The sequence below is a fragment of the Oryx dammah genome, unplaced genomic scaffold (assembly GCF_014754425.2).
Source record: "Oryx dammah isolate SB20612 unplaced genomic scaffold, SCBI_Odam_1.1 HiC_scaffold_27, whole genome shotgun sequence".
In the NCBI taxonomy this organism is placed as follows: domain Eukaryota; kingdom Metazoa; phylum Chordata; class Mammalia; order Artiodactyla; family Bovidae; genus Oryx; species Oryx dammah.
Genome location: NW_024070211.1, coordinates 118477798 through 118496125, shown reverse-complemented (window position 1 = coordinate 118496125; position 18328 = coordinate 118477798). Strand labels below are relative to the sequence as shown.

Here is an 18328-nt window from a genome sequence, read left to right as displayed (position 1 = left end):
AAGTGATATGTGATAAAATGATATAAGTACATAATTTTATATGTAAATGAGTATATATGGATATGGTATATACTTATATGTGTGTAGACATGTATACACACATATGTAATGTGCCTAAGATAGTGCCTAGTATATACACTATAAAAATGTGATCTCTGTTACTACGCTGTGTGGCCTTTTCAGAAGCATAATCGTTTATCAGTCACATACACTGTTCACATTGTTCTCTCCTCCACCCTTTGTATCTTGTTTTTCTCACATGACAGACTGATGAAAGAATGGAAATGAGGGAAGGAGAGGAGGAGCTGTTGATTGGTGATTGTCTTGGCAAAAGGGAAAATTACTCAACATAAGGAGCAACAAAACTAGAAAGGACATGAAAAGATAAATCTGAGTTTAGTGGAAAATCTGAAATGTCACTCATTTTAATTTCTTTAAAGAAATCTTTGTGAATTCTATAATCAACATTGTCTCTACCTAATAGATTTTTATAGTATGTGAACTCTTACTTCAGTGCTCACTAAAGCAAACATACATATTGATAATAATGGCATCAGAAGGAACTCCTGCTACAGGCTACAGACGTAGATATGGTTTCATTCTGTAAATGCTTCTCCATGCAGATTTTCTTTGACTGTGGCATACCCTCTTAATCAGGTGTTTTGTTTGTTTGTATTTTGTTATATAATGAAGAAGCTCTAGCTAAAACCTAAATAGACCTTCAGTGGGCTGTTTCTAAAGGTCAAAGACTACAGCAGTCATTTCCAGTATTACTTGATCCTCAACTGAGGTTTTATTGTGCTGGATTATAGCATAATCCATTGACATAATAAGGCACCTATTATGTTACAGAGGCAGTGAGTTGATTTTCACATATTATTGGTTTCACAGTACAATGAATACAACTTGGCTTTTGCCATCAAAATGAAACTTCTGAGAGAGAGCTAATTGCATTCTTATGGGAGAATATATGGATGTGCGGAATTTCTACAGTGAGAGCGGTGACTGTTAGATCTTTGAGCTGTTCAAAGGAATTTCATATAAATAAATGAATGTATATTTATAGTGATATAAAATAAGGTAGATCCCTATTATGACTCGATTTATTATGATGTATGTAAGATAATATCCTAAGCTTTGAGACAGAAGTACACACAGGAAGTATTTTACATAATATTGCCAAATCCTTGGTATAAAAGACAGTATTGGCTCTGTCCCATGAGAATAGCGTCATAATAGGAACATTGTACCACCCTTTGTGTTGAAATACCTGCTCATTATATTTTCAATCTTTTTGTTCCTCAGTGAGTCCTTGAGTTTTAGAAAAATTAAGCATTTTCTTGCAGGGTGCAATGCATTTTGGCCCAACTGCTGCTTGTGTCTCCCACTGACTTTTGGGCATCCTGAGGTGAGGAGAAATGTTCCCCAGCAACAGCAGCAGCAGCAAAATCTGGAATAAGATGACAGAGGGGTCAAAGCTCAAACTAACTTGTGCAAAATGTGCAGTTTATTCTACTCATTTTCCACTTGCAGAAACATCCTTTGAAGCAATCAGTTTTGGTAAAGTGATATTAAGGAGCAGGTTTTAAAAGTGAAAACAGCAACGTTGAGGTGAGGGAATTGATGAAAGCATAGTTAATATTTATTCAGAAGATCTACCAGTACTTTAAAACAATCTGTGTTTAACATGGCAAATTGTCTGTCATTAAAATGCTAATGAAATGGTAAACAACTGCTAAGTTTTTATGCTAATGAATGGTGGCAGCTAAGTAGTTCTCAAGCCCTGTCTTTATTAGCACAGAGATTTGATTGGATAAGGGGGATCATTGTGCATTCTGACCTTTGTGGATGGAGCAATCTGTTTGTCAAGTTCCATGCTGCAATCTATTTGACTTGAGTTTGTTAGTACAAAGTGACTCTTGCAGGCTCTCAGGGGCCATGTATTACTGTGTTATCAGAGCCACCATTGTGGGCTTAGAGAAAGAATTTTGCTTCCCTTTGTGAGACCCACAGTGGCAAAATAATTATACATTTGTTCATTGGGCATGTTAAAAGACAGAAGTCAACTGAGTAAATGTTGAAGATCTGATTGGTTTTATTGAACGATTCATGCATCAGACAGCATCCCTGCAGTGAACAGGCTACAGAAAGGGAAGATTTTGCCAACCTGAAAAAATGCACAACGTGAGAGTTGTGAGTTAAGTTTTACTGAGGGCAAAATGAAGACTACAGCCCGGGATATGGCAATTCAGATAGCTCGGAGAAACTACTTCAATGAGGTATGGGGGAAAATCAGTGTGTATGTCCTTTTGGTGAAGGGGGAGTACATGCAGTCAAATAAATATTTTTTGCAGAAGGTTTCTGCTAGTCATGAGGAATCAGCATCACCATAAAGGATTTTAGTTCTTTTCTAGATATGAGATGCAAGAATTGGCCTTATAAAAAAATCAGGTCCTGAAAATATCTGTCTGAAGACCTGTTCTGGCAGATTTTCTCAGAGCCACAGAGCACGTCACTTCTACTCTCTACTCTGAGCTCCTTTCAGGGGGATGCTGCAAGTCAGCAGCAACAACAACACCTGATTTAATCCTTGTAGAGGAGGATGGCAAGTGCCAATGGCAAATGACAATTTGTAGTTGATGATTTTTAAAGGCATGGCAAGAAAATCATAAACAAAATGGATTATTTCAAACCTAAATAACCTATCTATGGGGGACAGAAGGGGTCTGTGTGAAAGATTACCACATCTTCCTTTGGTTGATGGAGAGGGCCCACATGACCAGTCGCCTCATTGGCACTCACCAGAAGATTCCACCTTAACTGGTTAGGATTACATTCTTGGGTTTACATTCCTTGGTTGTAACTGCAGTTAGGTTAGGTACTAGCACAAGTGACTCCATTGTATACTATGGAGCCGTAAGTATACTGTATACTTTTATACTTTAGACTTTTGACAACTATAATAGCTATAAATTGTAAAAGGCCATTGATCTAATATAAGAAATATCTGTCTTTCAACTTAGCTAAGATTTTGAAGCAAAGCTTTTAAGATAAATATTTTAGTAAATGCCTCTGTAGCATTTGACACATTGATATAATACATCATCTGGGATCTACACGCTCTGAAGTTAGCAAGGAATGTAACATACCTAATCAGAAGAATGATATGTAATTAAATGCAAGGTGATTATGTGAATGCCCGGTTGAGATCAAAGTATATACTTTGTAGGGCCTTGCACATCACAGACAATCAAATATATATCAAATAAAGAAGGAATTTTTTTAAGTGAAAAAAATATATAGAGTATTTACTTTGACGTTAGGGGAAAAAAAGAACATCTCTGTTTGATCTATACTTTTAACTGATTCTATTTTTGCTGAGTCCTACTCTATATTCCCTAGTGCATGGATTGACCTAAAGAGTTGCCATTAGAGATAAAAGCTTTAGATGCTCTTCTCATTTTTCCTGTTTTTAGAATCAATGTAAGGTATGACAGTCTTTTAACACTATTGCCAATAATGTTCTGAAATGATTTGAAAAATGATACAGAGTTTATTAAGGAAATTCATTACCAAAAAAATCACTGAAATAAAAATTTTAGCTATTCTGAGACACTATGAAAAAAGACTGATGGAAATTTTAATAGTCGGAGCATTTTCCCATGTTGTTCATTTCTCCTTGAAGTCAACAGATTTTAGGCATGTAATTATTTGTGGTCTTATAGGACTTCCCCACTCCAGTACTCTTGCCTGGAAAATCCCATGGATGGAGGAGCCTGGTAGTCTGCAGTCCATGGGGTCGCTAAGAGTCCGACACGACTGAGCGACTTCACTTTCACTTTTCACTTTCATGCACTGGAGAAGGAAATGGCAACCCACTCCAGTGTTCTTTCCTGGAGAATCCCAGGGATGGGGGAGCCTGGTGGGCTGCCATCTATGGGGTCGCACAGAGTTGGACACGACTGAAGCGACTTAGCTGCAGCAGAAGCAGCAGCAGGACTTCCCTGGTAGCTCAGCTGATAAAGAATCTGCCTGCAATGCAAGAGACCCCAGTTCAATTCCTGGGTTGAGAAGATGCCCTGGAGAAGGGATAGGCTATCCAGTCCAGTATTCTTGGGCTTCCCTGGTGGCTCAGATGGTAAAGAATCTGCCCACAATGTGGGATACCTAGGTTCAATCCCTGGGTTGGGAAGAGTCCCTGGAAGAGGGCATGGCAACCCACCCAGTGTTCTTGCCTGGAGAAACTCCATGGACAGAGGAGCCTGGTGAGCTACAATCCATGGAGTTCCAAAGAGTCAGACACTACTGAGTGACTAAGCACAGCACATTATCAGCATGTCAGAGAAAACTGGAACCTTCATGCACTGCCAGTGGTAGTATAAAATGGTTTAGCCATTTTGCAAGACAGCCTGAAAGTTCTCAAAAGGTTAAACCATTTGACTATCATATGACCCAACAATCCCCAGTTCCACTTTTAGGTGTATATCTAAGTGAACTAAAAACATTGTCACACAAAATTTATAAACAAATGTTCATATCAGCATTATTCGTAATGGCCCCAAAGTGGAAACAGCCCAAATATCCATCAACTGATGAATAAGTAATAAAAAATGGTACATCTACAATAGAATATTATTAATCATTGAAAAGGACTGACATTCTGATACATGCTACAACATGAACGCATCTTAAAAGCATGCCAAGTAAAAGAAAACAGTCACAAGAGACCTCATATTCTGTGATTTCATTTATGTAAAATGTCCAGAAAAGACAAATCTGTAGAGACAGAAAGTAGATCAGTGGCTACCAAGAGCTGGAGGTGTTGGGAGAAAGTGAAAGTGACTGCTAATAAGTATGGAGTTTCTTTTAGGGATCATGAAAATCGAATATCGATTATGGTCCTGGTTGCACAGGACTCTGAATATCTGAAAATCATTTAGTTGTACACTCTAAGTGTGTGAATTTTATCTTTATATGCCTGTCATATTTTGTTTAAAAAGGGCATATCAGAGCCTGTCTCCCAGAGAGCCACCTGCACTAGCAGTTACTGATCTGCCGTATGTAGAGACTACAGACTAAAGAAAAACATGTGTTATGGTGGATAGCAGTGTTTTAAATCTCCTACAGACAGGTTATACCAGATATATAAAGACAACTAATAGACTTGTTAAAGGGCTAGTTACTAAAATAATGCAAGGCTCCTTAGAAATAAAAGGTGAAATAAAAAATTTAGTTCCAACTCCTCTGTGTCCCTCCAAAACCCTGCCACATCATCACTCTGTTTGGATTCTCTAACTCTCCAGTGTCTAGACTAAGGACAAACTTCTAATTTTTTTTTTTAGAGAACAAATTGTCCAAGTGATAACTTTCTTGGAAGTAGACCATAACTATGAGTCCAAGGTTTCTTCCTTGGATGAAAACCCTATGCCTATCTCTGATTTGCATAAAATGCTCCCACTGACCAGTCAATAATTATGAATAATAAAGAGCATCTGGCTTCAAGAGGCTCCTCCCTTCCTCTCTCCTACATTTTTTGGCCAGTTGGAGGCAAGAGTTGAACAAGAGGATGCTATTCTGCCCCACATGCCAGCAGGGTCTGTGTACTGTGTCTCAGCAGAGTCTGAGCAGCCCTGGCCTTTGCCATAGGGAAGCATCCTGTATCACTGTCTTAGACATTGAGCAAGAAGACCCTTTTTAACAGCATTCTCTCCTCCTGTGCCATTTGTTGACTGCCAGCATAACTCTGTGGTGGTTTAGTTGCTAAGTCATGTCCAGCGACTTAGCATAACTCTTGCTTGCAGGTTGCAGCTCAGCAGTCTTGTTTATGTGCTTTAAGTTGGGGAGGGAGATGGATGTCAGCAGGAGGTTACATTCATTTTTGTTTTGTTCTTGGCAGGCAGTACATGCCACACTACTACCCTTCCTGCTCTTGTGCGCGCACCTACCCTGATGATGCAGCCTTCACTGGATATCAAACCGTTTATGTCTTTTCCAGTAGACAGTAATTCTGCTGTTGGGCTCTTTCCAAATTTTAACACAGTGAGTATATGCATTTTTATTTTATTAATCTCCTCCTCAATCTCTTTCATTGCAGTTGTGAATAGGCAGTAGATGTGACCTGTGCCCAAGTGTGTAATTTTATACCATATATTGGTTATGCAACTCAGCTGTATTATGCAAGATAATGCTTCACCCATGAGAATTAGTCCAAACAAAGCCAGCATATTTACTTTACAAATATTTACGCAGGCAACTGTCACCTGTTGCTTTGTGTAATTTCGATAGACTTTTCAGGGACTTCAGAACCTATGTTATTTCTGGGATGCTGTTCCCATGCTCAGGAGCACAATTTAGAGATCTCAAGTCACATTGATTTTTCCTTGCTACTAGAAAGAAAAAAAAAAGTGTATTTTTCAGCTCTCTGGGGACATTTTTATTTGGAAGATTTTTTTAGATAAAGACTCTTACAGAAACAGAAATTTTATTTGGAAGCTATTGTAGATTATGTGAATCTGATGCCATTAGTAAAAAAAAATTCACTTGAGATCTACATGTTAGTTGTCCACATGATACTTTGACATTCCTTTTAAAACATGATAAATATCAGTGAATTGCCTGTAATTGCCAATGTTCTTTATTCAGGGCAGCTAACCTTTTATCTGAATGAAAGACAGTTTTTAATAGGTATGCCACGTGGAGCATGACACCCTTCAACAATAGAATTCCGCCCAAAATCTGTCCATACCCAACTTCTAAGCTTACAGTAAAAGAAAAGGTTAACCAGTTCAGATAATTGCATAAATTATGTCTGTTCTGTCAATGAATACCGCCGGTTGGGGCATGATGGTCTACATGAATGATCCAACATTATAGAATAGAAGCCAACGTAATCAAGAAAAAGAACTGCATTATCAGCATCACCAGACAGGGGACATCTGAAACACTGCCAAATATTTCTTTCTGCAGATTTATATTCTGTATGAAGTGAAAACAGCAACAGGACTTTTCCTCAAGGATTGTAAATAAAATCTGCTGACAGGCCTTCTGTCATAACTTAGGCCTTGTAAGGTGATTAAAGGGTCATTGGTCAGCCAGCTTTTTAAAGAGCACTGGCCTTGACTTAGCAAGTCAATGGTTGAATGTTTTCATCTTCTTGGGGTTTTTCAGACACACGTCACACAATTTTTTTTACAGGCCTAAAATGGTGAACACTGTTTCTAGTGAAGTGGAGCAGCTCCATAAGATAAATCACACCTGCCCTGCTCACATTAATCCATCAGGAGTGGCCATGCCAAAGCAACACATTGTGCCATTTTAGAGAATGAACTGAAGCATGCCTATTCTATCCTCTGTCTAAACGTGGGTAATGCATTCCAGACATAATTGAATTAAGCTATACTTCTGAAAACATTTATTAGATATTCATGTTTTGATTAATGTACTTTTGAAAGACAGCATTTATAACCACTGCAGAAGTCCAGTCACTGTCAGAAAGCAGAACTGAAAATGTGAGTAAGCATAAATGTCTCCTATGGTGGCTTACCTCTCTGTATTTTTTTTTTAACACAAGTAGTACTTATTTCAAAAATTCAAATAAAACATTAACGTTCAAAGCAAAATGTCAAAGTCACCATTCCTTACTGCTGTAGACACACTCCCTTCACTAGAGAAAAGTGCTCTCAGCAGCTGGCGTGCATTCTTCCAGCCCCTTCTAGAAGTATGTTATGTACATATATAACAGGAACCTACCATCTGATTAGCGCTGTTCTCTAAGTCACTTTTAGAGAACTTCTAAATGTCTTACATATACTTCTCTGTTTTTAATGGCTGTAAACCAACAGTGGAAAGAATATTTTATAAGTTTAAAAAAAAACACAGCCTTATAGTGGCTTGTTAATGTTGTGTAGGGCTTACGGATGCACTGATGTTAGTCACAGTCACGCCCAGCTCTTTGCAGCCCCATAGATCCCACCAGGCTTCTCTGTCCATGGGATTCTCCAGGCAAGAATACTGAGTGGATTGCCATGCCCTCCTCCAGGAGAATCTTCCCAACCCAAGGATCGAATTCAGGTCTCCTGCATTGCAGGCAGATTCTTACCGTCTGAGCCACCACAGCAATTAACCATATGATATATTAATATTTGGGAGGAGGCAATGGCACCCCACTCCAGTACTCTTACCTGGAAAATCCCATGGACAAAGGAGCCTGGTAGGCTGCAGTCCATGGGGTCGCACAGAGTTGGACACGACTGAAGTGACTTATCAGCAGCATGTCAATATTTGAGAAAATCCGAGGAATAATTCTACTAGTAGAATTTCATTGTTTTTTCTCCTTAGAGGCAAATAAACTTGTAACTTTCAAATGAAAATATTTTTTCATGAAGGTGAACAATATAGCAAAGAACTGCCTGATATAATCACTTTATTCTTTATATATTATATCCAAGGCATTTATTGGATAGAGAGTTCTTCTGGTAATGTATTAAAAATTAAGTCCTTTAATTTTTAAGTGAGACCCTCCATCATCTTGCAAAAAAACCCTGAATTTATGGGATCATTGGGTTACCTATGATTTTTCACTGATTTGAAGTTTCAATTACTCTAATCCTTTTCCTATCATCTTTTCCATTCCAATGTCTAATTCGCCCAACAGACTTCCCAGGGCAATTTCACAGAAGTCACTGTCCACACTTTCCTAGGAAAATAGTTTTACATTACTACTAATAATTATACTGGATTATTGTATTTTGAGACGTTTTACATTCTTCAAAGGACTCAGACCTTAGAACATTTTGATCGATCATGATTATTATTCCTATTGTCTACATGAGGCAAAGGCATGAGTGAAGGAAGAACTGAGTCTTGAATTAGAATCTTCTAACTTCACAACAGATGTTCTGGCTCTTCCATGTCCTTGGCTCTTTTGCTCCATGTCACCTCCCACCTCATTCAGTGTGAACAATGCTCAATCAGAAATCTTCTGTGCTCCTTTTGGCAGCTTGGTAGACAATTTTCAGCAGAATCATTAAGCAGAAAGAGGAAAGGATTTTTTGAATGTGTAAAATATACCTCTGCAAACAATATCTATGAAGCAGGATGTATTTTTAAAAGTTATAAGTTCTTATTAGCAAATTTTAAAAGTAGATTCTACTCAGTAGTCTATGCGCTCTTTGAGAACCAACATGAGTGCTACCATAATCACTTCATTTTTAAATCAAGGATAATATTAGTAAATATAAGAAATATATTTTAACTCATAACTATTATCAGAAGAATGAACACTGTACTCTGAGACCATAGCTAAAAGCTTTTTAAGTTCCAAGTTTTGCTGTTTTCTCTAAGTGGATTTAAAATACATATGTGAAGTAATGATTTCCTCCTGTTTTTATGGTGGAGTATGATACTGTTACACAATAAACACAGCAAGAATGAAATGGGATTCTGTCATATTGTATGCAAAGAAGATACATGCTTCTCAGGATTCATATAGTGGCCATCTTCCCTTACAACTGACAGAATCTCTCTCGGTGTTTATAGGTGAGAATGAGCAAAAAATTCAAGAACACTTTTGAAGGAGAGTTCTGAGGAGACGTGCTAGGGAAGATGGGTTTGGCTCACTGATGTTTTGTGATGGACTGTATGTCAAGGGTGCGTGTCTGGAGAATGAGGTTGTTAACTCTGCTCTTAAGGAGTTGTACTTCACAGAGGCACTATTTGAGCCTCTTATGGGTGAAAGACTGAGCAAACCAAGATGTAAATTTATAAAGATCTTGACCTTTTTATCTAAAGTTTGATAGGCTCTCCTGCCAGGCAAATCACTGAGGCTCACTTCCACCATGCTACCCAGCCTCCGTTTATTTGTCATTCAGGGCCCAACATAGATAGCACCTCCTTCACAGGAAACTTGCTATGACTCTTCCGGTCTGACTTAAGTGCCCATCCTCTGTATTCCCAGAGTAACTCCCAATTGCACCATATTCTCCCTGATTAACCATCAGTCTTCAATGGAATGTCAGACTCTTGAGAACAGGGGCTATATTTTGTTTATCTTTGTATGCTTGGTGTCTGGCACAGCTGCTCAATAAAACTTTTTTGAAGGAAGGATGGAGGAAAGGGCTCTAGTTCCTCAGTTTTCAATGTCCCTGATACCCCATCTAGCAAAAAGACTTTCAGCATTTCTGAGCTCTAAGGACAAGGTGATAAGAGTAGGTATTTACTTTTATTTTCCTGAGAATTGTCATCCTTTTTCAGTTTAAAAGGAGTAATTAGATATAAACTTTTCTCTAGCTATAGTTCTGGCTTTCTCTGTGTGGATGTTATGGAAACTCTACAGATATCAACTGCATTCTTTGTCCTAGGTCCTAGTCTTAGGAGCATTTAGTTTAAAATCAAGGTCATTAGTTATGGAATTAACATTCCATATGAAAACATAATATATGAACTAAAGAGTACTGGGTTTGGGGAAGGAGATAAACAAAAAATTAAAACAAGAGTACCATAGTACCCAAGAAACTTATAAGAAATATAATTAATAAGTAAGAAAAGGCAAGATAATATAATAACCACCCCCCCAATAGATAAAGTGAAAATAGTTAATGAACTTTATAGTGTTCAAGAAAGGCCAGAAAGAATGAATTTTTGCATCCCAATAGAACTATTTTCTTTATTTTGTTATTCAGTTTACTTCAATTTGCAAAGTACTTCATGGCCATCCTTTAATTTTTGTGCATGATTTTTTTTAGCTGCCAAATGTATATAATTATTTCTTCCTATTAGAATCGGAATCTCCCAATCATTTATTGTAGATTCCATTTTTCTCTTTCTCTTACCTGGATAATACTTTCTATTTCATACTTGGTGTTCTATACCTGGATAATACATGGTTATCCTTAATAAGAGACATCTTCAAATTTTAAATAAGTTGCATACTTACCATGATGGGTCATGTCAACTTAATATGATAAAGCAGGTCCATTTTGTAGGCATACCTACATACATGCTGCTATCGACTGAATATGTCCTCCTCCCCAAATTCACGTATTGAAGCTCTAACACCTGATAATACTTAGAAATTGGGCCTTTGAAAGATACTTAGTTAGATGAGGTCATGAGGGTGGCGCCCTCATAATGTGATTAGTGCCCTTTTAAGTAGAGACACCAGAAAGCTATTCCTTTATCTATTGTGTGAGAACATAGTGAAAAGGAAGCCATCTGCAAGCAGAAAGACAGCTCTTATCATATCCTGACTGTGCTGGTGCCCTTCATCTTGGGCTTTTAGCCTCCAAGATTGTGAGAAGTTTATTTCTGTTGTTTCAGCCACCCAGTCCATGGTATTTTGTTATGGCAGCTCAAGTAGACTAAGACACATGTACAGCCTATATATTGTTTTTGTTTTTGTTGTTATTCATTTGCTAAATCATGTCCCACTTTTTTAAGTTTCTTTTTGACAGTCACATATTAGATAATGCACAGATATATTTGTGTGATGCTCCAAAGCTATAGCTATACTCAAGAGCCCCCATAAGACCACAGTCATCTGTCAGTTTCTCTGCTGACTGGCAGTATTTTCCATGCCTGTTTATTTCAAATGTCTTTGTGAGTCCTGCCATGTTTTTGCATCTCCTCCAGGAAAGGATATGCACAATGAAGGTCACTGATACTTTATTGCAAGAAGCACAATGATCTTATTTCTGTGGAAAAAAAATGGATTTTTATTACCTACCTTGAAATTATTTTTTTCCTGACTCATGAACAAGCATGTGGAGAAGAATAAAGATTATTTCTATTGTATAAAGTCACAAATTGCTATATGATTCTTTGAATCATCCATAACAAGTTGTAGAATGAGAAATATGTTTACCATTTATTTTATCGTTCTAAATTCTTTGAGATTCTGGATAGTTCATAGTTTGTGATTTCAATGACTATTTAAATTTTTTCTTTCTTTTAGTAGAAATAATCATATATTTATCAAGGATGTCCAAAATAAAGAAATCAGGAATCAAACTCACATTCACTTTGCTGTGAATTCATGCCATGCTTCTCATGAGATGTTACTGCAAGGAAACTTGAAGTAATCTAGAACATTCCATTTTTACCTGCCTTTAAAATCTATATCAATTTAATGAAGTCCTTAGATTGTGTTCAAATATCCCATTTCTCTTTTCACTCTTGAAATCCTTTTAGAGTATATAGATATTATTGATATGGTATGTATATATGCATGTATGCTTACATAATATGTGGCCATATATGTGCTCTGTCCTTAATGAAATTATTTGTTCAAGGCATCCAGGAAAAAACATGCATTCACAACCACTTGTAGAATGTCTACATGTGCCAGTCTTTGTGCTAAGGAGGAGTAATAGTGAATAAGACAGAAGCTGCTTTCACTATCTGATAGATATTACTTCTTCCTCTTGTTTAATTTGTCATCAGATAACAGAGGATTCTGCTTATAATGAATAGTGAAGTCAGTTGGTAAATGCTGCCAAGAAACATCAGGTTAAGACCTTGGTGGACCTTTACAGGGTCAGGAATCACAAGGTTTCAGGAGCATGTGAAAAGAGTAACCCATAGTTCCACCATTCTGTGTCCTCTTTCATGTCCCTTTCATTATCCTAGCCTCAACCTCACATGGCTCTGGAGCCTCATCTTCAGTGCTAGAGTTTCAAGGATTATGTGTACTTGGAGGGCACATCAGATTTTCTGGCAAGACAGATCTTCAGTCTTGGAACTGTCCCAGGTCAGCATTTTTTAGAGTAGAGTCAACTTGGCAAAAGTGTCTGTGTCAGGCCCTCTTTTAAAAAAATGTATCTTATTCTTAACAAATCTCCAGCTAACTAAAAGAAGAAACCAACAACAACCTTGTTCCTAGGTTCTTGCAGTGACCAAGCCTTTTTAATGCCTGTGGTAAAGTAGGAGAGCTTGATAAATATAAAATGTGGCAAAATATTATTGTACAAAACATTGCTTCCAGCCCAGAAACAGTATTTCTAAATCAGTTGCTCTATAAACAATCACTGATGGTGGTGTTCCTTTGAGAAACCTTTATCAAAAGCTTGGGAACCCATCAATAGCACAGACTTTTTTTTTCTCTCTAGATTCTTATGTTCAGAATTAGATCTCAAATCTCTTTGGGGAAGGGAAAAACATGTTTTGGAATATTCTAATCCCTGTATTTTTATAGTGGCTTTTGAGGGTGCTAAAGATGAATTGGAGTGCTAGTTAGCAATCTGTGAAGTTTCAACATCTTTGCAGAGCTCAGTAGGGATCTTGGAAAAATACTTTTTTTTCACCAGGTTTAGCTGTCAATTTAAGTTTTCTTACCTTCATTTTTACGTTCTGATGCTTGAGACAATGTGAAAGAACATAAATTATGTGAATAATACCTTATTTTCATGGAAGTCTAGTATCAGAGGGCTTTAGTGTATTTTAAAGACATTCTACAATGAAATTTTTTTTTAACACATACATGTGTCTTTGTGGTATCCTTTTTGTGGAGCAGAAGGTTGTAGAATATAATCTAGTCTTCTCATTTCTTCCCATAGACATCTCTGCCAATGAAAAGAGGGCAGTAAAATCTATCAGACAGGCAAGAGCTGATTCTCTACCCTACAGTATCCTGAATTTAAATGTGTGTATTTCTCACAGGTTGTTCGTGTGGGGCATATTATTTAAAGTATCCAATAAATCCTCGTGGCTCCTAACATCAGACTTTGCAGTATATTCCATTCAGAAGATGAATTTGTCTTGTCAGTCTCATCCTTGTTTTCTCTTATTAGGGACCGTTTCTAGAGCCAAATGAAGATCTGAGAGGTAGAGCAGGAAATATATGTGTTCTCTTTCACAGGCTGGTGATTTACAAACAATTAGATACCTACAGAAAGTCTCCAACAATTCAAAACCTGTATCTGGGTCTAATTTCTCCGTCTTCCTTATGTAGACATCAAATTTCCATAATATGTAAAAGGGGTAGTTGTCGTGATAATCAAGTCCACAAAATTTCCATTTCCAAAGTGAGCTGAAGCTCTTAGATGTTAAAGTGATTACTAATAGCCACCATCACATGATACATACTTAGGTTTCAACTTTGACATACTTACCTTCTAAAGGAGACAGCGGCATTCATTCATTTAGTCAGTCAGTCATTCAGCATGTATATCCCACTTGGAACATCCCCTCTGATCTGAGAAATAAGGCTGCTTGACATGTTCCAAAGTGAGTCTTCGAACAGTCCTACCTGGCCTTGGACTCTACTTCGTGCCACCCTGGGGAGCAGGAACCAGAGTGGAGGGGAGGAAAAGGAAGAGCGGTCTAGGTCTATTTCATTTCATAGGGAAGGAGCACTTGACAAGAGTCAGAACACCACAATGGACTTGTTTTCTTTGATCTTGAAAACAGCAACTTGGTTCTACTTTTCCTCAATCTCAAACTAGGGGACGATTAACACCTTCCTAGTCTATATGATGACATCATGAAAATTTGAGTTATTATACTTATGGAGTATTGAGGATATGACTGACGATTTAGAAAATTTCTGGAATTTAGTGAATGTGAAAAAATCGAAATAATATAACATACCACCATCCTATTTTTAGTAATTTAAAATACCCATCAGTTTCAAATGAGATGTTTATGAGGTGATTCCCAAACAGAAAAGCTGTATTCTTATAAATAATATAAATATTTTTATTAATATTTCTATCTCTTTGATCTCATCTTCTTAACCAGTTACCTTAAATAAATCAAGATATGTTTATCCCTGTGGCTAGAACTATGCATTAGAGCAATCCTAACTAAGGTTGATGCTAAGAATATGGCTAAGACCTCATCGTGAGTTTTAAATTTACAGTCAGCTTGAAGAAGTCATGTCTGGCACTAAGCAGGCACTCAGTTTACATTAGCTTGAATGATATAAAAGTAGTGCATACCTAAAAACCAGAATCACCTGACTGCCTGAACACAATGAAGAGGAATAATGAATTTTGAGCAGTGCTGGGGAGAAGGTATATTGAGTGGAGGTTGGGAATAACCACAACTAGTTTGGCTGGATTCCTTTTGCCTCCATTTATCTTCAGTAATATTTAGATTTTAAAGGCCACGTATAAAGATATTTTGAGCCCCAAAGCTTTGCACCTGTGACACATGGTCATTGACACCAAAGACACAAAGATGTTTCCTGTTATGTTTTCAAACTACTGTTGACTTCCAAAGATAGAACCTTTACTCTCACATTATTTATTAATCAAATTGATATTAGTTAAAATGGAAATTAAAAGCATTGTAAACTCAAAATAGTCCACATGTTCATTTATCCTTCTTGTATTGAGAAAGGAAGTATATTCTAAAAATTCTTTGGATCTTTGACTGTTACAGAAATCTTTTCACCATACTGCCTTGTTTTTTTATTTAATTTGCCAATTTAATTTGAATTAAATTTGCCAGTCATATGAGAAAAACTCATGCAACCTGTGCAGTAATACCTAATTGTAAATTCAGTGTGACATCTACCTGTAAACTCAATGCTTCCTCAAAAACAACTAGTAGATTTATACTCTATCCCTTAAAGATATGTACATATGTATGAAAACTGTTCTTTCTTAGAATATAAACAATAGCCTAATTAAAACTTTTAAAATATACAAGCCAAGATATTCTAGCTCCATAGCTGTCAGGAATAGCAGAGAAATGTATCAATCTGTAGACTTCTGGGGCAGGAAGAGAGGGATTAAAACAGATACATTTTAAATCAGTTCCTTCATAAAAGAACTTTCTAGAAAGAGCCTGTGGCACATAGTTCATCACTGCTTGTGCAATCAGACCCTCCATTGTCTTCTGAGAGAGCTGCCACTTCACAAGACCAGCCCCTTTAATGGATGAGTAGCCTCTGAAGAAGAATTGTGATAGCCAGATGTGGAGTTCTTTGAAGCTACACTTTCTGGGGAACCATCATTTTGGTTACAAGCAAGAGTAATATCAGAATTTCCTGGGAATCAATCATCACAGGAAATTATCAGCAATTCATAGACTTTCCTTTTCGCATTTGCTTCAGCCTCAAGGGTAATCACAAAAGATTATAGTCTCCATTTTGGCTTCCATATCACTGAAATATTCTTCTCTGCTGAGAACAGTTGATTTCCAGAGGCCAGCTTTTAACCCCAGCTTCAGGAGGCCACTCGGAGATAACCACCAACAATTGTTAGTGTGATATGGTTCTGATGTGAGGCAGAGATTCACCCATTCCTGACTAATTATATGAATCCTTTTAAATAAACTGACATATCAACTTCTCATGCTATTGGATATCATTATTTTTTTCCATTTTAGTAAGTGTTAGAAGTTGAGGGAGACAGAAGGGTAAATAAAAATTTTCAAATGAGTGTTGTGAAGATTTTGAAGCCAGCATCCTTAAAGACTGAATTTCAGAATGGAAAACAGAATAATTCAGAAATGTTTGTGAAAGTCTTCAGAGATAGATTAAAAATACCAGTGATTTTTGCTTCATGATATTAAGACTCTTCATGAACATTACTAAGGGATTTTGTGATTCATGACAACTTGCTATGTAATTCATATAGGTCTTTCTCCTTTGCTTGATTAGGAAATCTTGATGCCATGTCCATGGTCAAAATGTAAGGAAATTGACACGTTTTAAATAGATGATTTTATTTTATTTGCATATTCATTTTTCTCTTATATATGATGCTCTTACTCTGAACACATGGGGACAGAAAGGACTTTGTTTATATTTGAAATAAATTTGGTGGATAAAATAGTTTTACCTAGAAGTAAATGTTCCTTTGTTACAAATTCAAAATACTACATTTCCTTACAAATTCAAAACAAAGGAAGGCAGTTTAGTTTAAACTACTTTTGGTGTTAAATCTAGCCTCCTTGCATCTCATAAAAATAATTATAAATCAAATTAATAAATATTAATATCAAGCTATACTTTTTAATAAAGCTTTATTTAATAAAACAATTATCACCCCAGAGAGCAGAGGAAGGCACTTTATTAAAATTCTTTATTTTAGTTTGCAAGTATGGTATATTTTGTATTATATAAATACAGAGTTGAATCAAAAATTTTTTTTGCTGAGAAGAGTAAATATGTATATACATATCCATCCATACAAAAAGGTAATAGCAAGATGACTATATAATATATAATAGTTTTTATGTTACTCACCCACAAAACCACTCAGGGACTTTCCTAACGTTCAGTCGTGTCCGACTCTTTGCGATCCCGTGGACTGTAGCCCACCAGGCTCTTCTGTCCATGGGATTCTCCAGGCAAGAATACTGGAGTGAGTTGCCATTTCCTTCCCCAGGGGATCTTCCCAACCCAGGGATCAAACCCACGTCTCCCGCATTGCAGGCAGACGCTTTAACCTCTGAGCCACCCCACCAGGGAAGCCACTTGCCTAACTAAAGTCCTAAAATGTTAAATGTGGCAGGTAAGCCTGCATGAAGAAGAAGGACCAGTAGAATCAACACTGGTATAGCCATGACATCCTTGGAAGGGAATGGGAGAAGGGAACAGATAAAATGCAAGATGCCCAGTCAAAGTTGACTTCCAGGTAAACAACAAAGCATTTTTAATATAAGAATATCCTATGTAATATTTGGCACATCATTTTATATTTTTTAAAAGGGATTTTTATTTCAAACTTGGTAACCAGAGCAGGAGATCTGGGTTCTGCTCTTAGCTGTAGAGGTTCGAGCAAGTTACTAAAATTCTCCAAATCTTTTCTCATTTTCAAGTGAGAAAGTTGGAGTAAAATAATACTGGTGAGACTGGGACTTGACCTACATGCTTTAACCAGACCTGTTTTCAATGTTTTATTATACTGAGTTTCCAGTTAGGATTCTGTTTGGGGTAGAGTTGGGGGAAGGTTCTAAAACTCAAAGCAAATTTAAAGTTTGAAAGTGTCGATGCTCCCTGACATTTTACTGCTGTCTTATGAGAGTGTGACATGGGACAGCCCACAATGATGCTTAGGATTGGAACGTTCCAGATACGCCGCCTTGCATTGAGCCTTGCGGTCCTCACCTCCTGAGTGCCAGAGTAAGGAATATGTTGTCCTCTATTTGGAGAGCGAAAGCACTTCATTTCCACTTTGCTTTACAGAATGAAAAATACATTCAAACAGGTCCAGATTTCCAATTTTGCAATTCTTCCAGCCTGGCAGGGTTTCCTTTTCATCTTAAGCCCTCTTAATTTGTGTCACAGACCTGTTTTGCCTCAGTGTCAGGAGGTATCTGATAGTTACTGAACATCCTTTCAAGCTTAGCTTTGACAGAAGGGTTTTGAAAGGATGTCAGT

General features: G+C 37.1%; 1 protein-coding gene across 5 annotated transcripts in view; it reads left to right on the top strand.

Annotated features, from left to right (window-relative positions):
* ZNF385B (zinc finger protein 385B) overlaps positions 1 to 18328 on the top strand; it is a 480885-nt gene that overhangs the window by 372034 nt on the left and 90523 nt on the right. For all 5 annotated transcript variants that reach the window (XM_040227730.1, XM_040227729.1, XM_040227733.1 and 2 more), the window contains one exon: positions 5897 to 6039. In XM_040227730.1, coding sequence (XP_040083664.1) covers positions 5897 to 6039 — 143 coding nt within the window. The remainder of the gene's footprint in view (positions 1 to 5896; positions 6040 to 18328) is intronic.